Raw genomic sequence first — 27,648 nt, forward strand, 5'->3', positions numbered from 1 at the left:
TGAGAGCAAAGTGACAGTTCTCTTGGAGAGAAGTTGCAAATTCTTGCTGGAAAAAATTTTGCCAGCAAGAATTTGCAAACACGAAAAACATGTGGTTGTGGCGCATGGTTGCATTTTTGTCTACAATAATTTGAATAAATTAGTTCGTTAAATTTAAAAATTTATAAACACGAGCGATTTTTTTATGAAAAAAGGAAGTAAATAATTGTTGATATAATTAATTTAGTTAATTCCAATGATTTGAACTTAATTCGGCTGAAAAAAATGGTATTCGCAATCGGAATGCAATTGCAACCAGAGTCGATTTAAGAAACCCGACAGCTAGTACGATGAAGAAATTGAAATGTATGTTAAAGAAAGTCAGAACAACAAGAAATATACATGTATATCCTGTTTTTGGCCATCCGAAAGAATTTTAAAAATTCTATAAAAATTTTTTATGTTTGAAATGCAACCGTGGACGCCAGCTGGCAGCGAAACTTGCAAATTCCTGCAAATTTGCGTTCGTGCAGAAATTTGCAAGTTTCTCAACATGAGAGAGAATTTGAGAGAATTTTTTCTTACTCTCTGATATTTTGAGTGTTGGATAATTCTTGCTGGATTTTCGACGAACAAACCTATTTTCCCACACCAGCTGGAATTGTTTTTCACACGTGTTGGATGTAATCGTATTCCTCGAATTGTTTGCAATTATTTACTAAACAATAAAGAAATTATTTTAAAATGCCTCCTATAAAAGCCGGCCACGAGCCACCAAAGTCATGGAAGAAGATCAACGAGGAAAGGAAAGCGCTCAAAAAACAGCGTAAACATGAAAAATTGCTGAAGGAACTGGAGAAGACTGCAAAGTCCGAAACGGATGCTGCGGAGTCCGCCGCCGATATCGCGGTTACGCCTAAACCGCAAGCTTCAACTATTAGCATTGCAGTTCCTGGTTCCATACTCGAGAATGCACAATCGGCTGAACTACGCTCCTACGTAGCTGGTCAAATAGCACGCGCTGCATGCATTTTTCGCGTCCATGAAGTGATTGTCTTTGATGATATCGGCGTGGCTACGGCACGGCAAACAAAACGCAACTATGACACAGATGATGGAGAGGGAACGGAAACGGGTGGCAATTCGATGTCAGCAACAGTGCGCAGTAGTTGCCTACAATTGGCGCGCATACTACAGTACTTGGAATGTCCACAGTATCTGCGAAAGTACTTCTTCCCTTTGCATAAGGATTTGAAATATTCAGGACTTTTGAATCCATTGGACACGCCACACCATTTGCGCCAGCAGAACGTTTTCCTATATCGCGAAGGCATCATCACAGAAAAACAAGCAAAGGATGGATATTCATATGTAAATGCTGGTTTGCTGAATGATGTGCTAGTCAATAAGGCGATCGAACCAGGGGTGCGTGTTACTGTTAAGCTGGAAAATGTAAAGGGTATGGTGCAAAATATACCTATACATAATTTCTATATTTCATTTTATTTTTTCTAGATAACACTAAGAAGTTACGCGGCAAAATCGTCAGCCCAGATGAGCCGCGTCGCGAGACAGGTGTGTACTGGGGCTACACAGTGGGCATTGCTCACTCGCTAGCCGAAATTTTCACTAAATCGCCCTACGCTGGAGGTTATGACCTCACTGTTGGCACTTCGGATAATGGCACAAATGTGCATGAAGTGCCAAATCGTTCATACAAGTTCGATCATCTGCTTGTAGTATTCGGTGGCCTCAAGGGACTTGAAGCGGCGTTAGCTAACGATGACAAACTAGATGTAGACGATCCATCGCTGCTATTCGATCAGTATGTGAATGTGCTACCGAGACAAGGATCACGCACTATACGCACGGAGGAAGCGTTACTTATAGCTCTAGCAGCATTACAGGAAAAATTACAACCTAACGTGCCTGAAGTGGAAGAAAAACTTGGCGAATATCAACTGCCACGCAGTGATGACACTGGCATACGACCAGATGTTATGAAAAGTAATAAACATAATAAAAAGCGTAAAATATACGAAACCGGTGGTGGAGAAGGTGATTTAAAGGTTGAACAACAGCAGGCACCAAAGAAGATTGAGGAAAAGCCATCACCAAAAAAGGCGAGAAAGAGCAGAATAAATGAACCTTTGGATGACAAACAAAATAAAGTTAAATCAAAGTTAAAAGGAATGCAACAGTTAAATAATGCACATATGGTTGACAATGACAATGACTTTGAAGTAGTGCCAGCTAGTATTGGCGGTGGCCAGTCAGCGGCAACATTGAAAGATATGGGAGATTTAAGTCGCTTCGATTAATTAAGTTTCAAAATGTTAAATTTAGGTTTCATGAATTGCTTATTTCAAAAATTTAACGATTTGCCTACCTTGGGAAGTATGGTGCTGGAAATAAGTACTAGAGCCGCTCGAAGCTTTTCTGACACCGGTCGGAATCGTGGGATTCGGAAGAAATGATTATAACTTTTTATTGTTAATTACTTTTGTGTAATTTTGCATATTTCGCACACCCCCTTCAAAAGAGGTACACATCAAAAATCAGATCTTTTTACTCTGGATTTCATTAAACTACAAATAAATATTTTTTAATGCAAACTTACATACTTTACTGCTAGTATCCACTTTAATACATATATAGGTATATTGGCTTATGCATATGTACATACATATATGTAATTGTCTATACGTATGCATACTTATTCATACATTCTTCGTATTTTTTTTTTCATTTGTAAGTTTAACTTACAGCGAATGATCAACATTTATATATACTATATATGTATATGTACTTATTATGTAAGCCATAATTCTATATATTTTACGCTTAATATAAATACATACCTCAATTTAATAAAATATCTGAATGTATTTTCTTTATTTAATTTTCTAAGAAATCAACAATTTTCTCACGAAATGATGAATTCTTGGTATACTAAACTTAAAGTACATAAATATATGTATGTATGTACACATGCGTTCAACTCATTAGAAACGAAATTCAAATGATATTGTTTGCAAATTATGTTTATGTTTTTTATTTTTAATGATTTTCATATATATAGTTCAATCTGTAACAGAAACCACAATAATAACAGTTTCAAAGCTTGCGAAAATTCCAAAAAAAAATTAATCAAACTTAAAAATTTGTCATCAAAATTTCCAAATTTTGAATCAGAACATTTAGAAAGTTTTCGGGTATGCACTTCTGTAGCCCATTCAATTGTAGTCTAAGAAAGTGCAAGTCTCAAATCGTTAAAAATAACCGTTGATTTTTAAATTTTTTTTTTGTGGAGGTTGTTGCGCATTTTATTCCATATAACACATGATCAAAATTTTTTTTTTATATGAAAAATGGGCTACAGAACTGCATACCCGAAAGTTTTCTAAATATTCTGATTGAAAATTCGGAAAATTTGATGACACCTTTTTGAAGTTTGATTAATTTATTTTTGTAACTTTTATTATTGTGGTTTCTGTTACAGATTGAACTATAGTTTAAATGAAAATTATTAAAAATAAAAAAAATTAAAAATAATTTGCAGACAATATCTGTTTGAATTTCGTTTCTAATTAGTTGAACGCAGGTGTATGTATATATACAATTTAAACTTCATTATTATTTATACATATTTCTAAACAGCTTAATCTGTGTCAGATTTCAATTTATTTGTTAGCTTTTGAAAAGAGAAATACTGTTAAAAATATCCATATTTATAGCTACATACATTTATATTGATTTCTAACGGCATATACTCTGTGGAACACTACTTCTGGTAGCCCGTAGTTTCGGTTATATATATATGTGATGTGCAAAAGTAGCTCTGACGGCTGGTTTAGGTCAAAATTTCTGTTTCTTTTTTTATAAAATTTCAGTTGTGCGAAGCCNCTCTGTGGAACACTACTTCTGGTAGCCCGTAGTTTCGGTTATATATATATATGTGATGTGCAAAAGTAGCTCTGACGGCTGGTTTAGGTCAAAATTTCTGTTTCTTTTTTTATAAAATTTCAGTTGTGCGAAGCACTCGAATCTAATATAGCAAGTATTGTTATAAATTTGTTATACATTTCTTATTTACAAAACTTAATTGTAATCTCTTTCGTACATCTACAATTTTATGTTTTTCTTTGCTTTTTACAATTCAAGAACAATAATACCGATTTAACAGTACTTCAGTATTAAATTTTGCTAAAAGTGACTAGTTACTGCTAATGTAAAGTAATCATTACCTTAATTGCGTACAGTATATGTTTGTATTTATGTGTGTAAATATTGCCATTATGAAATAACTCAAAAAAGTTTCAGTATAGAAAACCGTAAGAAAACACAAATTTCCCGCAAATTGAAATTCTATTATTTAACGTTGCAAACATTGTCAGCTGGTCCCTATAAAACTTTATGAAATACCGGAAATAAAGCTACTTCAAATTAGTGCAGTAGGTTTCAGTTACTTAGCGAGTGTGCCTTAAAATATGCAATACGAAATGTGGCGAATGCGCGATCGAAAATGTTTATCTACAGACATTGCATATTTTTGGGCCTAGCTGTTATTTTTTAAGATGTTTCTAGAATTCAAAAATAAGCGTTGTTTTTCAAACTCTTACATATGTTTGTTTATGTATTTGACGGTAAAAGTAGTTTATAACAAGTAATTTTTAAGCAAAAAACAAAACCGACTTCAATTCTCATATAAAAATTTAAGATTATCGTTAATTTCTTCACGATCCAATTATCGAATCTAAACTACCATTGAGGTGCCACGTTTCCGATGAAAAAAGAACTATCGAAGTCGGTTAAAAATAAGCATTTTTACTAAATCAAGCCTGTCGGTATTAGTGTCAGCATGAAAGTTAAAGGTCCCAAATTGTAAGTCAGTCGGGTTGAGAAGAAACAAACTAGAGAAGCATAGATGTCATAAGTAAAAGTATATCGTCCTCCTGTAAAATTTGAGTGCCGTAAGATAGGCGGTTTTGCAAAAACATCGACGATATGTCATTAGAGTTAAATACCTATTTTATACCAGAAGTTCTTGGAAAAATATAGAATTATCGCCTTAATTTATTTTATTTAACATGACAAATATTGCACACACAATATCTTAGGTAGATAGTAGTAGATGATTTTAAGAAATAAGTAAAGTATCAGTATGTATGTATGTACAAATGTAAATACGCTTTCTTTTAATAATTACCATTATTTTTGTTCGACAGCATCATAACGTGGCGTAAATAATTAAAATAATAATGTAAAAAAACACAACTAAAAAAAAAATTTTGTATTTTCAATTTCTTAAAATAATACCTATAACATTATTGGATAAATAACACCGACGTTTGGAGTGCACACTTAGTACCGCTAACATCAACTAAATATAATAGGATGCCACGTTATCGTCGGAAATTATTAACTATGGAACGTATGAGCTGTGAAAACGTGTCTCTGGAAAGACATCCTCTTCCATTTCGATGCGAGTATCACTGTTGCCCAGCAACGATTCGGCATCCTCCTCCAAGTGACGTATGGGGTAGCTGATACCATCGCCCATGCTGCTCGTATAGGCCGAAAAATATATACTTATAGACAATGCATGTTATGTGTGGGTTTTATGTTTTTTTTTGTTTTTTAATTTTAATGAGCATAATATTGGGATGCATATTTTTAGAAAGCTTTTTCGAATGATATCTCAATAGAAAAAGGCTTTCAACTGCAACTGCCTCAGCCAGAATTGCGCTGTAAAACTACCAAATATATTCATACATTCTATGACAGGATTGCAAGATACTAGCTCGGATATTTCATCCATTTTATATTACATCCAACTAATGGAAATATTTTTTTGTTCATGATTATATACATTAACTAAAACAAACTACTGTAATACCTGTTTTTCTATTAATTGCGTTGAATCTGTACGATCCACAAGCAGATAAATTTACCTCTATGAATTTTGAGTTAGCTCACTTTAGATCTAGATGCGCGACATGTTTGGACTTGAACATAGTTCGAAGCTAATTTTTAAAACGCAGTGTGAAAAAATAAATTATGGGTGAGGTCTCACATGGATCTTGCCTTAACTCTCTAATGGGCCTTTAACTAATTTTTACGACTTTTGAACAAAATAATTCGTTTCGTTAATTAATGGGTTCAAATGCTCTAATGAAATATTCCTTCTGAAATTGTGGGTCCTTTTCCTCTCAATATAAAAAGTATATTAAAAATGTCGGCGAATTTTTAATCATTAGATGTTAACAAAACAATCACAATTGTGTTATTTTAGAATACTAAATGCTGTTTTAAGGATAAATTTTTTTACCCTAGCCATTCTTCAGAAATAAAAATTTGTATGTACACTAAAGCCTTTTGACTCGTTAACTTTACAATAACAAAATGAACTACAAAGTTTTTTAAAACTTGCATGCACGACTACAAAATAAAATTGCGCAAGAAACTATTTATATGTACTAAAAAAAAAATTCTATTTAACCAAGAAAAACTGCAGCTGAAATGAATAGAAAACATACCAACATATGTACATATATTCACAGCATGTTACAAGCTAATTTGGCAAATTAAAAACACAAATTTCTTTCGCAAATTATTGAGTTTTACTTGAGAATGTTCTTACAGATGCTTATACATACATTTGGTTTTTAAAAGTAAATAGATTGTATCGAACTTGGATTTAAAGATATACATAGGTATTTACATAAGAATATAATTATGTATGTATTACAAAATATTACAAAAAAATACATAATTACAAATTAATTCAAGTAGAAAAGACTAATGCATACACAGATGATACTAGGCATGAGCATATACATGATACATAAATGTATACAAAATAAAAAAGAACAACACATACAGAAACATGACACATCATTACATACCACAAAAATAAAAAGTTGAGCTTTGAAAATGAAAAAAAATTATTAAAAATACTTATGAGGTGAGCTGCAAGGTATTTTACTTGCATTATTGCTTGTTTATGCTATTTTAATTTCTCCATGATACGACGAAAGATGCTTTAATTACATAAAAATAGATAATAAGGTGAAAGAATTATAATTTTTATTGTAAAATTTTTGTAAGTAAAACAAATGTATGCTGAATTAAACTGCATCAAAAGCTTTAACTAACTGGCAAACATATGGTTTAAACTACACTAACAGCTAAGGTATACACACTTATTTATAGGTTATGTTTCAAGTAGGAATCGACAAATTTAAAAAAATTAATTAAATAATTGATTTTTATTGTTTGCTAGTTTTTCTTGTTTCGTTAAATTATTTCGTTTTCCTATTTACTTAGGTTACTAAAATACATATTTTCAACAGAGTAAAATAAATATTAATAAAATGCAATTTTTATTAAATTCAAATAGTTAAAAGTTAAAAAAAAAATAAATCTGTCATCAAATCATCAGCTACAAAAATTTGCGCGTCTTTTATTTCACTGTTGACCAGTTTAAGAGTTGTTGTTTTAGCATCTCAACCGAGGAATGCTCAAACATTAGTACTGGTGCATAGCTAGTAGTCAAACATCATAAGGATTTCGCTCAATCGCATAAATTTTTTTTTTACAGTCGTTTAAAGTTAACACCTTTTTGATCACGAATTTAACTCTTGTGGCTCTTATTTTGAAGCAGTTTCATGTATGCAAGTTCATAGAAAATGGCAGTTAGAGGGTTAAAATTTTCTACAAAAGCGTTATGTAGGAAATGGTTCAGCAGACATCGAACACCATTAAAAATTTGTCGTTGTAAATTAACAAATAATGTACAAATCGAGTTCTTGTCTTCAGACACCTATGGTTGTTAAAGTTCATAGTAAAATTTAGCGGCTAATTTGTTCTTAAACATTTTTAATCCTTTAACTACTCCCTTTAAAATGGTAATTAGAGTAAAAATGTTCTGCAAAAGTATAAAACTCATATTCACTGAAGATAGAAGAGATCCACTGATTGAAGATAACAAGTGGGATTATTTGAAACTTGGGTTAAGAGTTTTTAAGATAAAGTCCTAAATCGAATGTGCGCTCTGCTGCTCTAATGTATAAACCTTGATTTTTACGCTAAATATTGTAGGTGTCTCTTTAAAAATAAGGCCTAAGACCGGTATTGCATTCTAATGTGAAATCGATACTGCTAGGTGTTTCAATTCCATGGCATATACAAGTTTGTGCGTACTTCGAAATATCTAGAGTTTTTTTTTTTAAATATGCTTAGGCTACTGATTATTTTCGCTGCACTGAGTATAACTTTATACTACATTGTTGCTATTAATAAATGCACTGCTTTTAAACATTTTCGACATCTTCTTGCTGCTGCTCTTGCTGCGTGCCATAGCTCTCCTCCAGCTCTCGCATGTTGATAACCACATTTCCATTGGCAGTGTCTATAGCTGGCATAACTACAACCTCTTCAATATCAGTCGATGCTATCCCATCAATGATCGCCGTTGCGTCCGCTGGTACTGGCTTAACTGGTATTATGGGCACCAATCCATTCATATCAGCACCATCCGATTTCACTGTTGCTGTGGAAGCAGCAGATACTGAGCCCATAGCAGGCATTGCGACATTCAGCGGTAGTGTATCGTCCTGGCGTAACAGTTGATGATGTTGGCTATGGCTGTGTGTTTTTGTTTTATTTTTCGTATATATAATAACAATAACAACAAAAGTTTGTGTGTGGGCAAATTACTCAAATTTAAATTAACGGCACAATTGGATAAGGAACAAATGTATAGCGTAGCATACAACAATACAAGAAAATCAACAACAACAACATTAGTGTGTGTGTGGATCAATTTTGTCTTGTTCTACCTACTAGCGCCATCAAGCGTTCTTACTACTACATTTGCACTTATCTGCGTGCTGGATATTGGATTAGTTACTGGATTTGCTCGAGAATGCTAACCTGGTTTGTTGTGTGGTATCGCCCATGGAATCGTATGATGGCATCTGGTGCTGCTTTTGCGTGTTGTACGTCAATCCATCGCCGACACTGTGACACAAAACCACGAACGAGCATAGTATTTGGGTTATGAAAGATTTATAAGTTTTTTTTTTTTTTTGAAGATATTTTAGTAAAGTCGCCACAGTATTTGCAAGTGAGTGTATTATTTTGAATTATTATTTATAGCTTGTTTTGTGTGCGCAGCACTTCTTGTAAGTATGTTTAACGCTTGCTAAGAGGCACTCAACGTTTAGACAGTAGGAAGAGCAAGGATTTTATTTATTTAGTTTTTTTTTTTGGAGCACTTGGAGTTGGAAATTAACATGAGGATAATTTGATTAAATTTTAAGTGTGTTGACCCAAAATATTGTTTCCTTTATTTTTAGTGCGCATCATATATGTATGTATGTAAAAGTAAAAAAAAAGTATAAGGTATATTTAGGGATAGTTAGAGTGACACAATAACGAAGCTATAGTGGATGTTCCCTTAATCCGTAATTTATTTTTGAGAGCGAGATCAGCGCGCTATTTGAATCCAATTTCAATTGAAATCCAGTGTAGAGATTATTTTAACAAAATTCCCATTAGGGCCGTTAACTTATCTGTTTTAAAATATGTAAATAATCAGTTAAACTTAATTACAACAATTTCTAAGGCCCTTAGTGTTACATATTTTAACTCTTACAGTTTGCCATTTTATAGTCACGCTTATCAAGCTTTTAATAGAATTTAATAGAACGGCAAATAATAAAATACCTTTTTGGCTAATCCCGAGAAGGTAATTTAGATAGACCTTCTTAAGTGACGTCATTCTAAAAGGCTTACCCAAGAAGTACTGTAAATAGAACTTCTCTGCATGTCTTCTAGAAAGGCGTTACCTACTTACAATTTAGGCATTTGTATAAGTTTAAATTAATTAGCATTATAAATGAATTTTAAGTTGTAACGAAACATATGTACATATAGTATATTCGATATGGACCTCAAAAAGGTATGAGTTTTATTAATTAGAGAAGCGGCTATAGAAGAACTCTTCAAAAGTGCTTCTTGAAACCCTTCTTTGGTCATTACAAAATTAAAAAAAAAAACTGGAATGACTAATTATCTAATTTGTCAGGGACTATAAGTCCTATCGAAAAGTGATGTCACGATCTGATTGTCCCAAAATACATCTATCTTAGCTCGTCGAGATTGTTTTTCATCAACGCTGTGAGGCTTTGGAATAATATACCAGAATCCGTCAAGTGCTAATAAATTACTATTTTGGGTCACTGCGAGGAGTGTGATTGCAATAATATTCTTTCTTTCCTATCAACTGCCTCTCTGAACTCATTTTCTTCTATCTATGTATATGTTTAATTGTGCTTATGATTAGTTAAGCCTTTACTTATGCTTTGTTTTAGTGCTAAGTTTATTTTTAATTGATCTGTTACTCTGTAATAAAATACCAAATGAAGTTGATGCACTTTAAAAAGATTCTTATCTTATTTGTACCACCACTTTTGTTCAAATAAATAAATAAATATGTATATGGTTTATGGAGAATTATTAGTTTTCATTTGCCGTATTTCATATTGAGATTGTTAAATTGGTTCGTAAGATATACGTGTTTAAGTGGAACCAATTTTTGTTTTAGGCTGAATAACGGTAAATGGCAAATATCTCGAAAACGTATCCATAGAAAAAAAATTAACTCGATTTTTGGAATCACCGAGGAATTCTACATAGAAATTGGATAGTGGCGTTTGGAGAACAAAAACCAAAATAAATTTTGCTATTCAGTGTATTTCGACTAATGCGTCTTCACAACTTAATTTATACGCTTTACCATAAAAATTCATAAAAAATCACAGTTTAAAATAACAAATGTCCATTTTTGTGTAATAAAACTGACTCAAATAAAAATTTATGTTTTTAATTTGCCAAATAACATTTTTCTCGATAAAAACGTAAGCAGAACTCTATATAAGTGCTATATACATTCAGGTAATACATATCAGCAGACCTCAACGTCAAACGGGTTTAGGTGTACGACCAAAATAAAATAGAAATCGGAAGTAAAATTAAGACACAGGAAAGAGGATTACTAAGTGCACATTCTATAGCAAAGAAAAGTTAAAAATTGCATAAAACAAAAAAGCTGCACACACATTCACTGCACATATGGAAATTATTAACAAATTAAATACGCGTGTTTCAAACATACAAATGTACATACAATTTTCTTGCTAAAAATGGAATTAAAAAATGTATTTACCTCGTGTAGACTGGCAAAAACCACAGTTTCCAGTTATCGCCGAACACTTCTTGGAAATTGGCATACTTTCCCAAATTATAGCCATTCTTATCTGGACCACCTATGCGGAAAATTGGCGCGCGGAAAGCCTCTACAAAAATATTTATTTATATTAGCGATTTTTCTTTTATATTTAAGCTACACTCTCCGAAGTCCTCCTACTCACCCAACGTTGTGCGGTTCATGAGCGTCAAGTAAACGTGATAACCGAAGAGGCTCACCAAACTTATTGCAAACATCAGCGACACAAAGAACAGGAACAATATGTGAAAACGACCCATGCCACCATTTAAATCGCCCTGTTGTGAGAGATCCGACTTCATATTGTGTTTTTTTTTTGTTTTTAATGAAGTTCAGTGTAAATAATAACAACAACTACTTGATCAAACCATGCTACATGCATACGGGAAGTAAAGGAGATATATTTGTGTGTTTGTATGCTTACCCGCCAGAAGCGTATAAAATATTCCAGCGATGTTAAGGCCACATAAAGACAATATAGTAGCGCATATCCCAAGAAGAGTACAAAAAACTTGTAATTTGTAAAGTTAACACAATTGTTTACCCAGGGACAATGGTGATCCATTTTGAGTACACAGGAACCACAGACACTGCAGTGATGTGCGCAATCTGGTTTGATTATTTTGCATTTTTCACAAAAACGCACCGATCCATTTAAAGTACTGACCAATGACGTTCGAAAATAGTTAATTATAATAGTATTAATAAAAAAGGCACTCACCGATTTGTGACTGGCAGCGTTTTGGCAAAGTTTTCTAAAATTCGCTTTTGTTGTTCCTGTGTGTCTGCATGGAAAATGTGTTCAATGTCTGATTCAGGTATGCGCCACTGCGAAAAAGTAAGTAAATATATGGATACAAATTGGTAATGGATAAAAAAATTTTGCACTATTCGGAAAAATTTCTATGTAAGTAGGCAATATGTTCTTATTGTTCTGCTAATGTGGCAGAAATGGGCTTTACTAATTTCGTCATACGGATCATTAAACCGTAGCTTTAGTAAACAACCTGGATTGACATAGTGGGACCAACTCAAGTGGATAAAAGTCTACTGAATTTGTTGCAGCTGCCGTAGACGAGTGATTGTAGGTGCGCGCTTATACCTAGATTCGACTTCATGTCTGTGCAACATTTAAAAAGGGTTTTTTTTTACGATAATGGTTTCCCCTTAGCATGCATTGACAAACCTTCGGGGGTATCTCTGCCACGTAAACAACAAAGCAATCGCCGTTCCCAGGCGGCGTTAAACGGTAGGTTTATCCATTAGTACTAAAAAATCAAGGCGAAAGAGAAACTAGGCCAAACATTTAGCTAAATGTTTATTCGCGAAGAATTACATATGTATGTATACAGTACATGCATCGGGCCAAGGACTGTTACTCCAACAACATGCCCCGAAACTATGTGAATTTTCATGCTGCAGCCGGATTCCAATATTTGCTATCGCTAATTTAGATCGCCAAATTCTCAAAAAGAATATCAGGCGCGCCTAACAGCACGCAACATCTAGTTACATGCTCTCATACTGCCAGATTTGACTGATTAGTATAGCGAGTTTTTGAAACAACTTTTATACAAATTTAAACACTTTGCTTATAGTTATGTGGTACATATTTCTAGGCTCCGTGTTTTGCATATAAGAACTCATTCTACTGATTACACATTGCAGCTATTACTTTTCCATTCAGTATATTTTTGGGTCCCACTGCTTTTCATTTAGAGAATTTTGGCGGCGAAAATTTGGCGTAGCGATTGTCAGAATTCCACTGCTGTTATCACAACAACGACAACATCTCGTACGATATAAGTATGTACAGATTACGGCTTTGAAAGGAGCTTTTTTCATCACATAATAAATAAAATTGTTCGTTTTTCATTTCAATTCGCGTGTTGCTAAATTACATACAAGCAAACAACCTTTAGCAAACCGAATTAAAAACATTTATGAACAGAAATCATTATTGCGAGAATGTGACGTCATTGTATAGCCGGTTTTGCATGTCCATTAAATTTAATGTGCAACAACAAAAAGCGTGCAGTGACTCCCATAGCGCTGGGAGCCGGGAGTGCAGTATGAACAACACACTCTAAGATTTTAACCTTTATCAGCTTATCAGTATTTATAAATACGCTAGCTTTGCATTAGATATGTATGCACATGTGTACATAGTATGTTATGCATTTCAGCTAACAATGATTCATCTTTCATACTCGCTAAAAGCAATGCATCAATTAATAGATAAAGCTGTTTAATACTAAGAAAACCACTTGTTACAGGAAGTTTACGCCAGGGCTTTCGAAACATTGTACATAGCGATAACACAAGTGTTGATAAGAAAAGGTATCTTTAGTATCTATAATTACCTAAAAATTACGAAAAATCTATACATATATGAACCATTTATTGCATTTCATACATACGATAAGTCCATTTGTTGTACTTACATTTGATGGCACTGTACCCACTGGTGTAAATATGGTATTCCAATAGGACCAGAAAAACAGCATGCATATTATATGATAGAATATGAGAAAAACGATCTTTTCAAAGGTGTTGTCAATGGATACTGTAAAAGAAATTGTGTTTGTTATTGAATTAGTCTACAAAAACGAAATGTTAAACTTTATTTAATACATATGTATACGTACATAAGCAAAGCTGTACTACATAAGCGTAGTAGGACCACGCAATAACGGCGGAGATGAATATGACTGGTATCCACTTAAGCGCCGCCATACAATTGGCGCATGGTGTTGACTTCTTGCCATCATTATCATAATTTCCCATAGCGGCTGGCATGAATTGGTTAGGTGGATGGGTGATTTGTGTGGTGGTGGCGTAGAATACCTTTTGTTTGTTGGCTAAAGTTTTCGCATGTAACTGCAGTGCGTCTATCCAGACGAAAACGGTTAATTATTTTCTAGCTGCACTTTGCATCCTCACTTGGCAGCAATACCTAGCTCTTCACGTCGCGTGTGTGGGAACACAATGCTGCGCGCTGGCAAGCGTTGCTTACCTAAGTTCGATAATTTTGCCGTGTATTGCACTACCTACAGATAAGCACACTTTGTACATTCGCTTCTCAACTTTGACTGGTTATTTCCCAATTCATGTACTTAATCACTCCCAGAGTACTTATTATTTTAACAATTCCTCTCTATGCCCTTTTGCTATTTACATGCGTAGCAGTACATCGAACTGGTGGCAATTATGAGTTATTGGCCGTCTGGACATTACTCCTTCACGCACCAGCACCTCTCAGCTAGATCTTATTTTGAGTGTTCGACTTCACCCGATGGGCGGTATTTGCTTCGCTACAAAACGGAAATAGTTGTTTAACGTAGTGAATAGTGAAAGTGAAATTAAATTTTCGTTTTCCAAATTTTTGCCCCAGCGCTCTTCACTTTTCTGGAGGAAAGAAAAACACAACAAAACAACTGTCATCCAAAAGCATAATGGTGAATTTGACAAATGAGTGCGGGAGTCGTTGCCAGACGCGTTGGATTACCCATGTTCATGTTGGATTAACGATAATTTAACCCTTGTTGGTTAAAGCCCAATTTGAAAAGTCACTAGCTGCAATTCAAATTTTGTTAAAATATATTTTGAAAGCGCGTTGAATTTTAATTACACTAGAATATAACCTTAGGAAACACAATAAGTAGAAAAGATACCTTTTCCCATGTGATAAAGGGATGCATAGTCACATGTACACAAAAGAACTGGTCAGGTTTTTCATATGACACCCGAATTTCTTATGAGGAAATTGCAGCTTTATTGCATCTGTACTGGCCGTCAGGTGACCGATCATTTGCCAGTCAGATTTCTTGTTGTTGTTGTTGTAGCGGCCCCGCCCAGGACGGTTGGTATCTCAGTCGTTGTCGTCAAGTTCCACTAACGGCAGCCCTAGGAAGCGTGCAGCTTCTGTGGGGTTTGTCCACAGGGACAAGGCCGTTAGGGTTGTCGGGTTTTCCGGGCATGCGAAGAGATGTTTCGAGTCATGTGGGGTCTCTCCGCATGCCGGACACTCATTTGGCACATCCTCATTCTATCTACTCAGGTAGGAGTATAACCTGCTGCAGTAGCCGGAGCGAAGTTGTGCTAGTGTCGTTCGTGTCTCCCGAGGCAGATGAAGCTCCGTCTCGTCTGTGTCCGGGGGCGGTATGCCTAGAACGGCATTCACAGGTCTAGAGTCATTCCCACGACAGCCGGTTCTACGTACCGGAATGACTCGGGTTTTACCCGACCAAGGGCTGTTGTTTCGGCGATCTAACCCCGTTGAGGTCGGTAAAGTATCTCAGATTTTTTGTAAAGACTATTGGTCTCAGAGGTGTGTTAATTAACAACACCGAAGACGCGGGTAAAAATCCCGCCATATGGAAGCCTAAGATAATACACATTTGTGATCTTTAAAGCCCAAAATATATCCGTATTGCTTTACATATGAATGCCAAAGTTTAAACATATAGGCGTCTCCAGCGGAAGGTCAAAGTATGATATATATTTGCAAAAAATGAAACCGCTGGGTGGCGCTGAAGTCAAAATTAAAAATATATTCGACTTAAAATTCATGTTTTATTTGCGCAAAATATTAGTTAAAAATCAAAATAACAAATCCCATTGACACCTATATGTGTAAATTATTCCTGTTTTTCCACCCCATTTTTCACAGCTCGATAAAATTGTTGAATATAATTAACAAAAAAAATGTCAATGGATATTTTCGTAACGTAACTCCATGTAACGTATTGTCAGATACTTCGGTTAGTAAATAAGGACGAAAGCTTTCTACATTTTAGAATTTGGAAAATTCACCTTAAATATTCAAAATATCACTTTAAAAAAATGTATACAAATAGTATTACCGTAATCAAATTAACTTTGTAACGTACATTTTCGATTCGATACGATACAGGGGTCCTGGTACTTTATTCAAAAAAATATCGTTAGAAAACTATCCAATAAAAAATATCGGTATCGAATGGCAAAAATATCGATATGGTATCGTATCGTATCGAAATTCGTGTCCATAGCCCTGTCCCCCTCAATCGTTGTGTTCAAGCTCAACTAATGGGAGACCCAAGAAGTGTGTTCCTCCAACTGGTTTGGTCCATTAGTATAGGGGCGTTAGTTGAGTGACGTTTAGGGGACATACAAAGTGGTGTTGCGAGGTGACTCTTCGCATGCCGGGTATTAATTGGGCACATCTGCATTTATCCTACTCATGCAGGAGCTTAGCCTGCTGCAGCATTCCCTCGACAGCCGGTTCTATGTATTGGAATGACTCTAGTTCTAGCCGACTGTAATAAGAAATGCGAACACGAAATATATTTAAAGTTCTTATTACAAATTTTATTTTTTCTCTAACACAATTATTTTTTCATTTTTTCATTTGACTACAAAAAGTATCCACAGAAAAGATTTTGTAAAAATTTAAATAAACAAGTAAATTTCTTAACAAGTAATGTCCTACATGTGCACTACTAACATAAAGCCAAAAATTAAAGTACGCGTGCGGAATGTCTGGTATGAACCAGATTTGTCTCCCGAGGGCATTTATCTTTGTCCCATGCCTCAGCCACCGCCAGTGCCAAAAGGTGTATTGTGGTTTACAAACTTGAAGCCACACGAAAGACTATTCTATCATCAGACCTTGAATTCCGTGCGAAAAAGTAAACGTTTCATTGCAACACCAGAAATACCACGCGATTCATTGGATTTCCAGTTGCAAGCGCGTTACGATCATTCCCGTGAAGTATTTCCAGAGCGTGTAGATACAGTGTTGCAGCGAGAAAAATGTCCTTACCAAAGGATTGAAGGCTGTGGACCTGATAGTGTAGTCGAACTGGCAACCTTTCGTGTGTTAAAAAATGTTAAGGCAGTGGAGTTGCCTTCAAGTGACCAGCAAGATCATCCTTTGAAAATTGGTGGTATAAAAGAGAAGATTTCACCACATAGTGTTAAATTTCTTAACAAGTAATGTCCTACACCGACCAAGGGCTGTTAACATTAACGTTGCGATGCTATTGAGCCTCACCACCTTGAATTTGGATTTACTAATGTCATTCGGCAACCGAAAAAAAATGCCGATGAACCATGAAGGGGTGGTGTTCAGCACATGTTTAGGTTTTAGTTTGTAAATTTGACGTTGTCCAGACTTGCATAACAAGTTACTAGTATGCAATCTGGTCCTTTTATACATTTCATTTTTTATTCGTTTCCGGAAACGAAAACGCGTGTTGTTTTTTGGACGTTCTTGGATACGTAAATGAACGGAAATTGTAAACGTTTTCTGTGGGATTCAGGATACGGAAAATTGTATGAGAGTGCTGTTTGCAAAATTTCCGTTCCTCTGCTGGCAGGGTATGTATAAACATACATATCGTCGATGTTTTTGCAAAACCACCTATCTTACGGCACTCAAATTTTATAGGAGAGCGAAACTACGGGTTTTCTTTGAAGGCATTGCCTTGATAGGCGGCATATTCTCTAGCTATTATTTTACAAATCTGTTGTTTTAATACCGATTTTACGATTTGTATGCATGAATATCGATGCCTGGAGTTCAAGGTTACCAAATCTCATTTTTGTCACAATGGCGATTTAGGCGGTTTTGCAAAAACATCGTCGATATATATGTGTTTTTTGGTTGTTTGGTGACATCGAATGGGATATCTGTGGACATTTGACAAAACAACTTAAGTCTGTCCATCACGGATATACAAAATAGCATATGTCCACAAAACATATTTTACTGTCAAAGAGAAAAATGTTGCAATTCGAAATAAATGTTAAATTATTTTATCGCCATTCACAACCATTAAAAATGTTTCTGGTTGCAACCACTGCATGTTTTCATTTAAATAGAAATGATTGCTCTGACGGTACAAAGAGCTTCGCCGACATATGCCATTTTCTTTGTCCTTGAAAGATAGACTTAAGTTGTTTAGTCAAATGTCCACAGATATGTATGTTCTCTGGGATTTTAGAAAATTAGGGGAGCATAACCTAACCATATCGCTTACGATTTTATAATGAACTCATTTTAAGAGATAGAAGTGGGCATCTTAAGACCACCATATTTTCATTACGATATTTTCACTGAAGACTTATCTCCGTGTGGAATATACTGAGAACCTTGATCTGGCCGGCTCAAATGCCTACGGGTATATTTGAATCCCTTAACACTGAGCAAACGGCTCTAAATGACCTCCTTCTGGTCCATAGAAAAGCTGTTTCAACGCATATCATATATGCCAGCTCGTTTCCGAAAATTACGGAACTCATAAATTACGAATTTCGCCCGATCGGATTTTACTGGAATAAATATAAAAAAAAAACATCCGTTTCCTTTGAATAGAATTCCATAAACTAAATTATGCTTAAACAATGCAACTCTACGCTTCCCAAGTACACTTGGATGCAATGCTGTAGAAGAGAGCGCCATCACGAAGAGAATAAGCACCGCCGCCGCTGCTGCTACAATTGGCGTTGAGCGAACAATGCTCCCAAAAAAAACGCTTGTGGGGGCTGCAAAGAAGTATACAAGACGAACTGGGTTGCGCAGAATTGAGTCGAAGTAAAGCCGTTGCCGAGTACAGTGAAGTAAAGTGAATTATCGGAATATTGGCCGAAAATTTCACAATCGTATCAATTTCAAAGAATAAAAGTAAATTCTCATAAAATAAACCGTTAATTACGAATGAAAATGAATGAAAAGTGTTTTGAAAAATGCTAAAAGTGTTATAAAACGTAAGATTAAAGTATGGCAATGGATTTGTAACGGGGGGGACAATATCGGAAAAGCAAAAAACAACAAATTTATCCATACACTTTGCACAGCGATTGCACAAAGTTACTAGCAGACAGGCAAAGTCAATCGTTGTTCGCGCATACGAGTGGTGATATGCCTACATACGTATGTATGTACGTATGCAATTATGTGCACACATACGTACATATATATGCATATGAGTATGCAGTATATTGCACACGATCTTCAAAAGTGACTCAACTCAAATTTTGGCATTTTTGAAATTATGCGCTAAAAATGTACACAGAGCTTTTATTTGCCTTTCAGGAAAAGCTGGAGCAAACTTTTTTAATGTTTTGTTGAAAAAACTTATGGTAAAGTCTTCCTTACTCATATGATTAGCATGTGCTAAGAAATATTTTTTCGCATTTTCTAACGAACATGTAATTTTGAGTTGTGTCTCTTTTCGGGCAAATGCATTTACGTACCTTTACCGTGTGAGCATATCAAACGAACGAGCAAATGTCCCGACCGTTTAGTATTCAGCCTGCAAGCATATTACTGTTTGTCTGCTTGTATTTCTCCGTCTGCATACCCAACAATTTCGCGCACTCCACTCCCCACCCCCTTAATTTACGAAAGTTGAAAAGTGATAAAAAGAGAAATGCTTTGCAAGTCGATGAAAAATGGTGCGAGAAAAAGTGAGTGTTGTTGATTTTTCGGCGGCCGTGTTGGGGCTATCAGTGACAGCAACAACAAAAACAACAATACCAATAGCGATAACAGCGATAAGACTGTTTGTACGCTCTCTTTACCACGTTTGGTTGCCTGCACACCTGAACCCTTCACCAGAAACCACTACTTGATATCTTTCATTCCATCTATCCTCCATGTGTGTGTATTCGCGTGATAAAAAAAAAATGATAAAGAATGCACAAAAATAAAAGGAAAACGTGATCAAAGTCCAGTGAGCATTTGAGGGTCTCAGTGACATTGATAAACTACATATTTAGTAACTGTCGCATGAAATGTTAGCGCTATAGTGTGGCTCATCAGCTTCCAACACCCGGCGCCGTTCTAATGATGTGCCTAGATCTACTACCTTCTGTTTAGTAACGAGAATGTGCATCCAGAGATGTAGCGTTGCCGGGCAGAGGTAGAGTGTGATGTCCGTATGTACATACATATGTACATATATGCCATTCGGATTCATGACCCAGCAATAACATTATTGATTATTTCGGTGAAGCGGCCGCCGTCACGAAATACAATTGAAGCTTACCACCCACCAAGCGGTGTATGAAAAATGCCGGCTGCTGCGCGGTTGTAATGTGGTACATGTAGTATGTAGTAGTAGTGGTAGTAGCTACTCGCTGTTCTATTTTGTACGAATAAAAGTAGTTGTTGGCTTTGCACTCCCGCCTCGTACAGTAAATTCACGTACCCCACCAGCCAACCGCATGTACATATATGTACATTTATATGGTGTGTGTGTTGTTTTTGCTATTCTATGCATTATTGGTGTTGGTCTGAGCCTACGATGAGCAGCTATTATACTGGCATACATATCGCACACCGTCTTCAAATGAGTCACAACTAAAAATTTAGCAGTTTTGAAATTATGCGCTAAAAATGTACACAGAGCCTTTCAGCAAAAGCAGGAGCAAATTTTTGTTATAATTGTTTAAGGAAACCTAAGGTAAAATCGCCCTGCCCATATGATTATCATGTGCTAAGAAATAGTTTTTCGAATTTTCTGGACAAACGTATTATTTTTTTAGTTGTGACTCTTTTGAAGACGGTGTGCGATATGTATGCACGCTCTCACATGGCTTTCGCTACGGTTTTCGCCGCACGACTTGTTGCGATTTCCTTCAGCTACCTTCGAGCATACATACTTACATATTTACATAAACATGTGTGTATGTTTGTATGTAATATAAAAATTTCGCACATTAGCCGCAACAGCAACAACAGCAACATTTGTAGTGAACGAATGAGCGGAAATTATCGTTCATTCATTTTCGTTGCTCGACGACCTCATGTCGGCTGGTTCAGGATTGCGCTATATCCTTTCGTGTGCGGCTAGCACTTCAGTACGTTTCGGTTGGCTATCAAGTAGACATTTTCGTGGAAAATCAATTCGTTTTTTGTTATGGACAACGGCCTCGACGACGAGAGGCAGCGAGTTACCTGGCAATTAATAAGTATTTTTGAGCCGCCTCGAATAGTTTAATGCTCGGTGATTTATAGTGAACAAATGAAAATGATTGCATGAGAGATAAAAAATGTGTACGTACATAAATATGTAGTTAGAAAAAATTTAATTAAATAAGAAAAATCCAATCATACGCGAATACGTGAATAGAGCGTAGCATACTTAATACTAGGACATATTGCGAAAAGGTGCTGTGAAAGTGAAATTTTGAATTATGTATATTTTCCTTAGATCCAATTTGCACAATTTTGTGAGGGAACTTTCGGAATGTAACGCGTTAGCATACCGGTGATACATAGTTCTACAATTTTATATGAGGTGCATATTTTTAAGACTACTTAAACGGGGTATATACTCGTAGGTTTGCAGCCAACCAGCCCACAAAAACTGCATTTCGACGCATCAGAATCCTATTTTAAAAAGATAGTATCTTACACTGAAAAAAGAGTTCAGTTACGTCAACCAAATATGTTTCTCTCCGCACATGATTTGGTTATAGTTACTTTATTTGGTGATAGTTACCAAATCATGTGTTTAGACTCTCAACTTGAGAGCAATATATTGAGCCGACTTTTTACTGAGAGTATCTTTTATTGTCCTGTCAGGTATCCAGTGGTAATTCCCTAGCTTCCTAAGCTAAGTTTAAGCAGTCGCTCAGAGGCTCCACGAGATGTAGTTGCATTGCATTTGACTCTGACAAATGCCTGTGGGCAACCTGAGAGTACCTCTATCCACTTGGCGGCTCTGCCGTGTATCCCTTGGATATACCACAGAAGGATGAGGGCCATAAATGCTGTACATTTCCCGTGGAGTGACAAAGCCCTAATGATCTGTATTGCAGCATAAGTTAACTTTGTTACGGGTTTCTAGTTTATTCAGTACAACTGTACTGACTACGTTTTACACGATTACAAGACTCCTAATGCTGACTGGCTGCTTGTAGCCTCCTTACCCCTTCAACAACGCCAGCAAATCCCTTGGTACACCTCTTTAAAGCCTGGGTCCAAATTGCTTCACTGTATCCTCCTCTGATCGTTGTGATTACTGCTTTTCAAGAATCTCTTTCAGGTACATATATTAATTTTGTACCGCTTAAAATAGAAAATAATTGCGGTACGATTGCGCCTTTGCTTTGAGACACTCAGACCGCTACTGAAGTCTCTATTTTACATGCTGCTTAGATTCGGTAGCCTTAGGGCAGTTAAACTTCTGTCTGATAGATGATAGATCAGACAAAGCGACTAATATGGCCGAAGATTTGGCTGGAAGGCTTCCGTAAGTAGATTGATGGGTGACAAACTTCTAGAACAGTTGCTTTCTTGTTAAAAAGATCTTTCCTCGGTGTGACGCTTCCACAGTAATTTCTGGATACTTTGTGTGGTATTTTAAGAGCAATTCGGTTTTACCTAGCATCGGGGGTGGTTCATTACAGGCTCTAAAGCCCCTTGTCGGCTTTAGGCCAAGAAAAAAACAAGCTTTGAATATTCTCTAGCGAAAATGCAAGTTAGCATCCCTAATGTGGAAGAATTCTCTGAACATAAAAATTTCATTGTGTTCATTTATTCTTCTTCCCAAGCGGCACAGAGTCGGTGTTGTTTCATTTGGATTCTGTAACCATTTGTCGATTTTGAGCCGAAACAAAACAAGCTTCGACTACTTCTCTGTCGATGTCTTCGATTGTAGACCTTGTTTTTTCGTAGTTCACTCACGGACGTCGAGTCAAAGGGTCTTTTAACTGAAGCGAAATATCCGTGTCATTATAATTTTAGTTCGTCTTTGCTTCTTTTTTGGTACTCCTCGCTCCCGAGGATAGAGAAAGAGATCTTGCTTTGCCTAGAATATGTAGTTCCTTCAAAGGCTATTTTTGATTTCTTTGCCGAGCCGAAAGTAGACGCACACAATAATTATTATTAGACTTTTTGCGAGTTGCCTAGATGCATACATCCATACGTTCTTTTGTCCTACTTCAGACTTCCTTTGCCTCTATCTCTCTCTCTCCCTCTCTCTCTCTAACCTATAAAATCCCCACCGACGGCAGTGGTATTGATGGATTAGCTATAGAAAAAATAAGGGAAGTGTAGTTGTTTTTAGAAGGGTCTAATTTGTACTAAAAGATTAACAATGTGACTCTCCAACAGAACAAAAAATTTGAACTTTTTAGTTTTTGGAGTTATTTTCCTTTCATGGAAGTATTTATTTACAGTATTTGTGAATAACTTATACCACTTTAAGCATTTTTCATACAAAACAAAAAAAAAAAAAAAACAACGTGTAAAATTCGTACGGTAGGCCACAAACGAGGTGAAAATTTTTCAAAGTGTGACTGTAACAGTTAAATTTTATCGAGATAACTAACTACATACATATGTATTTCGAAAAAATGTAAAAAAAAAATTAATGCATAAGCATGTGCAAATATTAATGACACTAAAAAGTCAACAGGGCCAGTAAAACAAACAAGTTTCTTAATTTAATGCGCAAACAAAAGCACTAAAAAGAAAATAAGCAAGCAAAAGAAAAACTTAAAAAGTAACAAAAAAACACAATTAACACAGCTTAGTGTACACAACAACGATGTTCAAACAAAATAAAAAACGCAAATTTTCGCAATAAATGAGTGCATTAAGTCGCAAAATCACAGCGAAAGTAAAAGTGATTCTCCTTGCCGGTCGTTTCGAAGTTTTATCAATCGATCGCTTAGTATTTTTGTCATTTATTTGCTGGCGCATAAAGTTTTTACTTTAGTAAATTTAATTTTATTTCTTTTCTAGTGATAGCTACTTAAAAGTGTTTCCAGCTGTACAAAGAATATTGTAAAAAATTCAAAGTGGGAAAAATCGCAACAAAAAAAAAAAATTATATAAGCTCACAGAATTTAAAACTTAATGAAATCTATCACAATCAAATTTTTATATCTAATTTACTTGGCTGTGTGAGCATATCAATATACATATGTATTTGTAAGTAGTAATCGTATGTATTAATAACTTCGAGTTGGTAACAGAAGAATTTAAGGAATCAGCTAACAGTTAAAAACACATACCAAATTGTGTAGTGAAAAAGTGTGGCAACAGTGTACATCAATTGTGTGTTGTGTAGCAGGAGCGAGAAAAAACGCTTTCAACTTCGCACTTTAAACGCAGGAGATTGAGTTTTCAACTCTGGTGGGGAGCAGTAGTAGCTTTTATAACAACAGCGTCCAGTTATAAACAGGTAAGTCGAAATGAGTGGTATTTAGTCTGTCTTTTCCTTTTTGGTTGTTGTTGTTTCCGACAGTGTGGGTGTATGATGTATGTATTATGGAGCGAATTTCCGTCATGACACTGAAGATGGCACAAACGAAACCGGTTTGTCTACAAACCAAATGGGAAAAGGGATGACGGAAATTCGTTCCAAAATGCATAATAATCTTTCCTTTATTTGAACAACCATCCGGGCTCCTCATCGTTCATATTAATCCTAAAATTTTTTTTTTTTACACATTCACGAAGTTTCCCGAATAATAAAAGTTCCCGTGGCCAGAGAGACTGATAAACTCTCCTCGTAACCACATATATATGTATCTGCGGACTTTTGACAAAACAACCGCTGTAAGTTGAAAATTAGAGTAAATTTTAAGCAAGTTCCATTTAAAAATTTATTATTTTTATTTAAATTTCATTCAGATAGCATCTTGAACTACTCCTATTAATGACTGAACATAAAAATTTCAATCGACAACTCAATAAATTACAGCTTTGAAGAGAAAATGACCTCACTCGAGAGAAGTTGGTTTGTCAAAAGTCCACAGATATTTTCAATAAAAAATATTTATTGTGATTTTCTTGAGAGCTGGATTCTAAGCTTTAAGATACAGCTTGTATTTGAGGTTATTAGCTTTAGGGGGTTTGAACCCCAGAAAGAAGATGAGAAATTAATTCACCATTTTCTAAGCCAATATCGGAAATGAAACTATCGGACATCTTGAAATCCATGTGGGACAGTGGCTTAATCAACACTAAAATTAAATTCTCTTAAAGAGATAAGCCTCTGGCTTTCTTTGAAAAAGTGAAGTGAGTGCAATTCGAAAATTTAGTGATTTATTTAATTTCCCGCGCAGTAAATTTAAATGCAATACTGCTTCCTCCAAGTGCCATTAATTATACTGTAAAATTTTGAGCAAGCTGCGCCATTTTGTTTGTGTTTGGCCGCCATTCAAAGCAAACAATCTCTAAGAGTTTTAACTAAAATAAAAAAAGTGAATTTCGTGTGCTGATTAAGCATTAATTTTTACGTAAAAAATCCATTACCGAAACCAAACACTCTGGGAATGCTGCACCATCAACTTCAATGATTAAAACAGGGTTTCCCGAGTTCCGTTGAGGTCGTACCAGCACAAGTGACTACGAAAGTTCAGGTCGCCCAAAAGACGTCGCGTCGCCACGCCAGAAATCGTACATAAAATCCATGGAATGATATTAGACCATCGAAGAATATTGGACCATCGAAGAACGGAAGTGTGTGAGGTGACTGAGGCTGTAAGCATCTCAATTGAGTGGGTTCATCACCTTTTACATGAATATTCGGAAATGAAAAAGCTATCAGCGCAATGGGTGCCGCGCTTGCTCACACTCTTGGCCAATAAAAAAGTGCTGTTCCATCAAGGCAATGCACGGGTGTACACTTCTGTAGTCACCTAAGAAAAAATCCATCAATTGGGCTGCGAACTGTTACGCCATACACCATATTCACCATAATTAGCCCCCAGCGCTTATTTCCTGTTTCCAAACCCGTCGGCATCATATTTAAAGTCGCTGCTGCAGTGAGTGGGCTGTGTTTAGACACGGGAGCACTGGATGCTTAGCTGACTCTAAGATCAGCCACTATACCTTCTAATTCGTTCCTGATAACACAGATAATTGGGCGGTTCGACTGCATTCAATCAGCGCTTCATTTACTCACATAAGTACCCTCAAGTGATCAGTGGGGTGTGAAGTTTAAAGGAGGGATCTTCTGTTGGGAACTCTTCATCAGCCTAGAATTTTTGCTTTCAGAACACTGCAGCATTTTCCAGACAAAGCAAACGGTTGGCTATATAACTATGAGAAAACGACAAGCCAATCGGAAATTAGGTCCTTGTGCGCTCAAAAACAGTTCTCTTACGGTCGCACTGGTTATCTTCTACTTACATAGCTAGACCTAAAAGTACAAGTGATATAGCAGGAAAATATATGGCCTCACCGGAATAGGATAGGGGAAACGTATTTTTGACCCCCATGTATACTCAGAAACTTTAATTTTGGGTGGTTTTTTGGGTAGGACATATTCCGATTGGATACTGAAAATAAAACAATGTTACAGAAAATGCCTTGAATACCATGCTTCTTCCCACTTTCCGGCAATGGGATCATGACAGTGTAGTGTATTATGAAGGATAGCGCTCTGTTGGCTCAAGTGCGCGTCTTGCCTGGGGCAACCGCCTTAACCAAACCTAAATATCCCGACTTCAGTTTTTCGTAAGAGTACCTCTACTTCTGTGAAGTAAGTTTATTTTATGAGTTTGAGCAACAGCGGCGCTTTAAAAACTCCACCTAGTAGTTAGTTTATAGCCTTTGTTGAGAATATCCTTACAGTACCATGTAAGTAACGATTTTACGAACTACTATACATAACTAACAAAAAAGTAGGAAGAGAAGAGTTGAAGGTGAAAGAATGGTTGTTCTTAGGCGCTACGGAATGTTGTACACGGAAAGACATAATCTAGAATACATACATATATAAAAACTTGCACACATATTTACATACATAAGTAAGTACATATCCACTATGGCTATCATGATCAGCGTTAAGAGCTTATGCTCTGGTTTTCTTTCAAAAAGCGTGTCTGTACCGTAAAGTTACTGCCGTTTTATGTGCCACCCAGCAGTTTTTCTTTTTTATATGCCTGCGTTACGTACTTTATTCATTCTCTTTCACCACTGCTGCTCCGCTTTAGATACGCATACACATTAGACCGTACCAGAAAAAAAGGTCGCCGTACATCCCTGAGTCTGAAAGTAGGTTTGCAGGGCAATTCAATTTTTGTTTTCCAAACGTAGGGAACGACTTTTTAAATTATTTTGTCATATCTTCGGCACTTATAGTTGGATCGTAAACTAAAATATATCGATGTTATTGGCGCAAGGAGACAATTTAGTACTTACCCACCAGATTTATTTGGCTAAAAAATCGCAGCAAGGCAAACAAGAAGATGTTGAAAAATGAGCTGAACATTGCCGACGGCAAATTATAATTTACGAGCCTGCAGCTAAACACCGTAAATGTTTTAAGCACTCATACTCATACTATATTGTGCAGCATTTATTTAAAAGTAGTTTGTATGTGTGTATCCATACTTTTCCACTTACGCATTTAGCTGCTCTGCTA

At 35.9% G+C, this 27,648-nt stretch overlaps 4 protein-coding genes across 16 annotated transcripts in view; 3 read left to right on the forward strand and 1 right to left on the reverse strand.

Annotated features, from left to right (window-relative positions):
* The first annotated feature begins 631 nt into the window (after positions 1 to 631).
* On the forward strand, positions 632 to 2,751 carry LOC108359363 (putative methyltransferase C9orf114). The gene is made up of 2 exons (XM_017611202.1): positions 632 to 1,438; positions 1,495 to 2,751. Exons 1-2 carry the CDS (start codon positions 724 to 726, stop codon positions 2,298 to 2,300), a joined length of 1,521 nt encoding a protein of 506 aa, XP_017466691.1. The 5' UTR covers positions 632 to 723; the 3' UTR covers positions 2,301 to 2,751.
* Positions 2,752 to 5,389: 2,638 nt separating this feature from the next.
* Positions 5,390 to 14,716, reverse strand: LOC108359371 (palmitoyltransferase ZDHHC15). 4 transcript variants are annotated; one of them, XM_017611221.1, is made up of 9 exons: positions 14,229 to 14,716; positions 13,921 to 14,163; positions 13,717 to 13,838; positions 11,994 to 12,100; positions 11,697 to 11,934; positions 11,418 to 11,568; positions 11,213 to 11,342; positions 8,917 to 9,003; positions 7,263 to 8,628 (listed from the first exon to the last, which is right to left on the reverse strand). In XM_017611221.1, the coding sequence occupies exons 2-9, from the start codon at positions 14,069 to 14,071 to the stop codon at positions 8,295 to 8,297; spliced, it is 1,320 nt and encodes a 439-aa protein (XP_017466710.1). In that variant the 5' UTR covers positions 14,072 to 14,163; positions 14,229 to 14,716; the 3' UTR covers positions 7,263 to 8,294. The 4 variants fall into 4 exon arrangements, with proteins under 4 accessions (XP_017466725.1, XP_017466710.1, XP_017466716.1 ...); XM_017611227.1 differs by having other exon boundaries at positions 11,418 to 11,550; positions 13,921 to 14,716; XM_017611214.1 differs by having other exon boundaries at positions 13,921 to 14,716.
* A 2,020-nt stretch (positions 14,717 to 16,736) lies between these two features.
* Positions 16,737 to 17,252, forward strand: LOC108359338 (uncharacterized). Its single transcript, XM_017611168.1, has one exon. The coding sequence runs from the start codon at positions 16,737 to 16,739 to the stop codon at positions 17,250 to 17,252; it is 516 nt and encodes a 171-aa protein (XP_017466657.1).
* A 1,544-nt stretch (positions 17,253 to 18,796) lies between these two features.
* The window catches only part of Pka-R2 (cAMP-dependent protein kinase type II regulatory subunit), a 204,867-nt gene continuing 196,015 nt past the window's right edge, over positions 18,797 to 27,648 (forward strand). For 2 of the 10 annotated variants that reach the window (XM_017611339.1, XM_017611336.1), the window contains exons 1-2: positions 18,836 to 18,941; positions 24,015 to 24,456. The gene's annotated coding sequence lies outside the window, so the exon portion shown is untranslated. Of the gene's footprint in view, positions 19,036 to 21,024; positions 21,318 to 21,412; positions 21,432 to 23,678; positions 23,773 to 24,014; positions 24,457 to 27,648 lie in introns of those variants that run through there. The other 8 variants (XM_017611290.1, XM_017611297.1, XM_017611274.1 and 5 more) reach the window with 8 other exon arrangements.

This window comes from Rhagoletis zephyria, unplaced genomic scaffold (assembly GCF_001687245.7).
Source record: "Rhagoletis zephyria isolate East Lansing unplaced genomic scaffold, Rhagoletis_zephyria_1.1 Rzeph_scaffold_00013, whole genome shotgun sequence".
NCBI lineage: Eukaryota > Metazoa > Arthropoda > Insecta > Diptera > Tephritidae > Rhagoletis > Rhagoletis zephyria.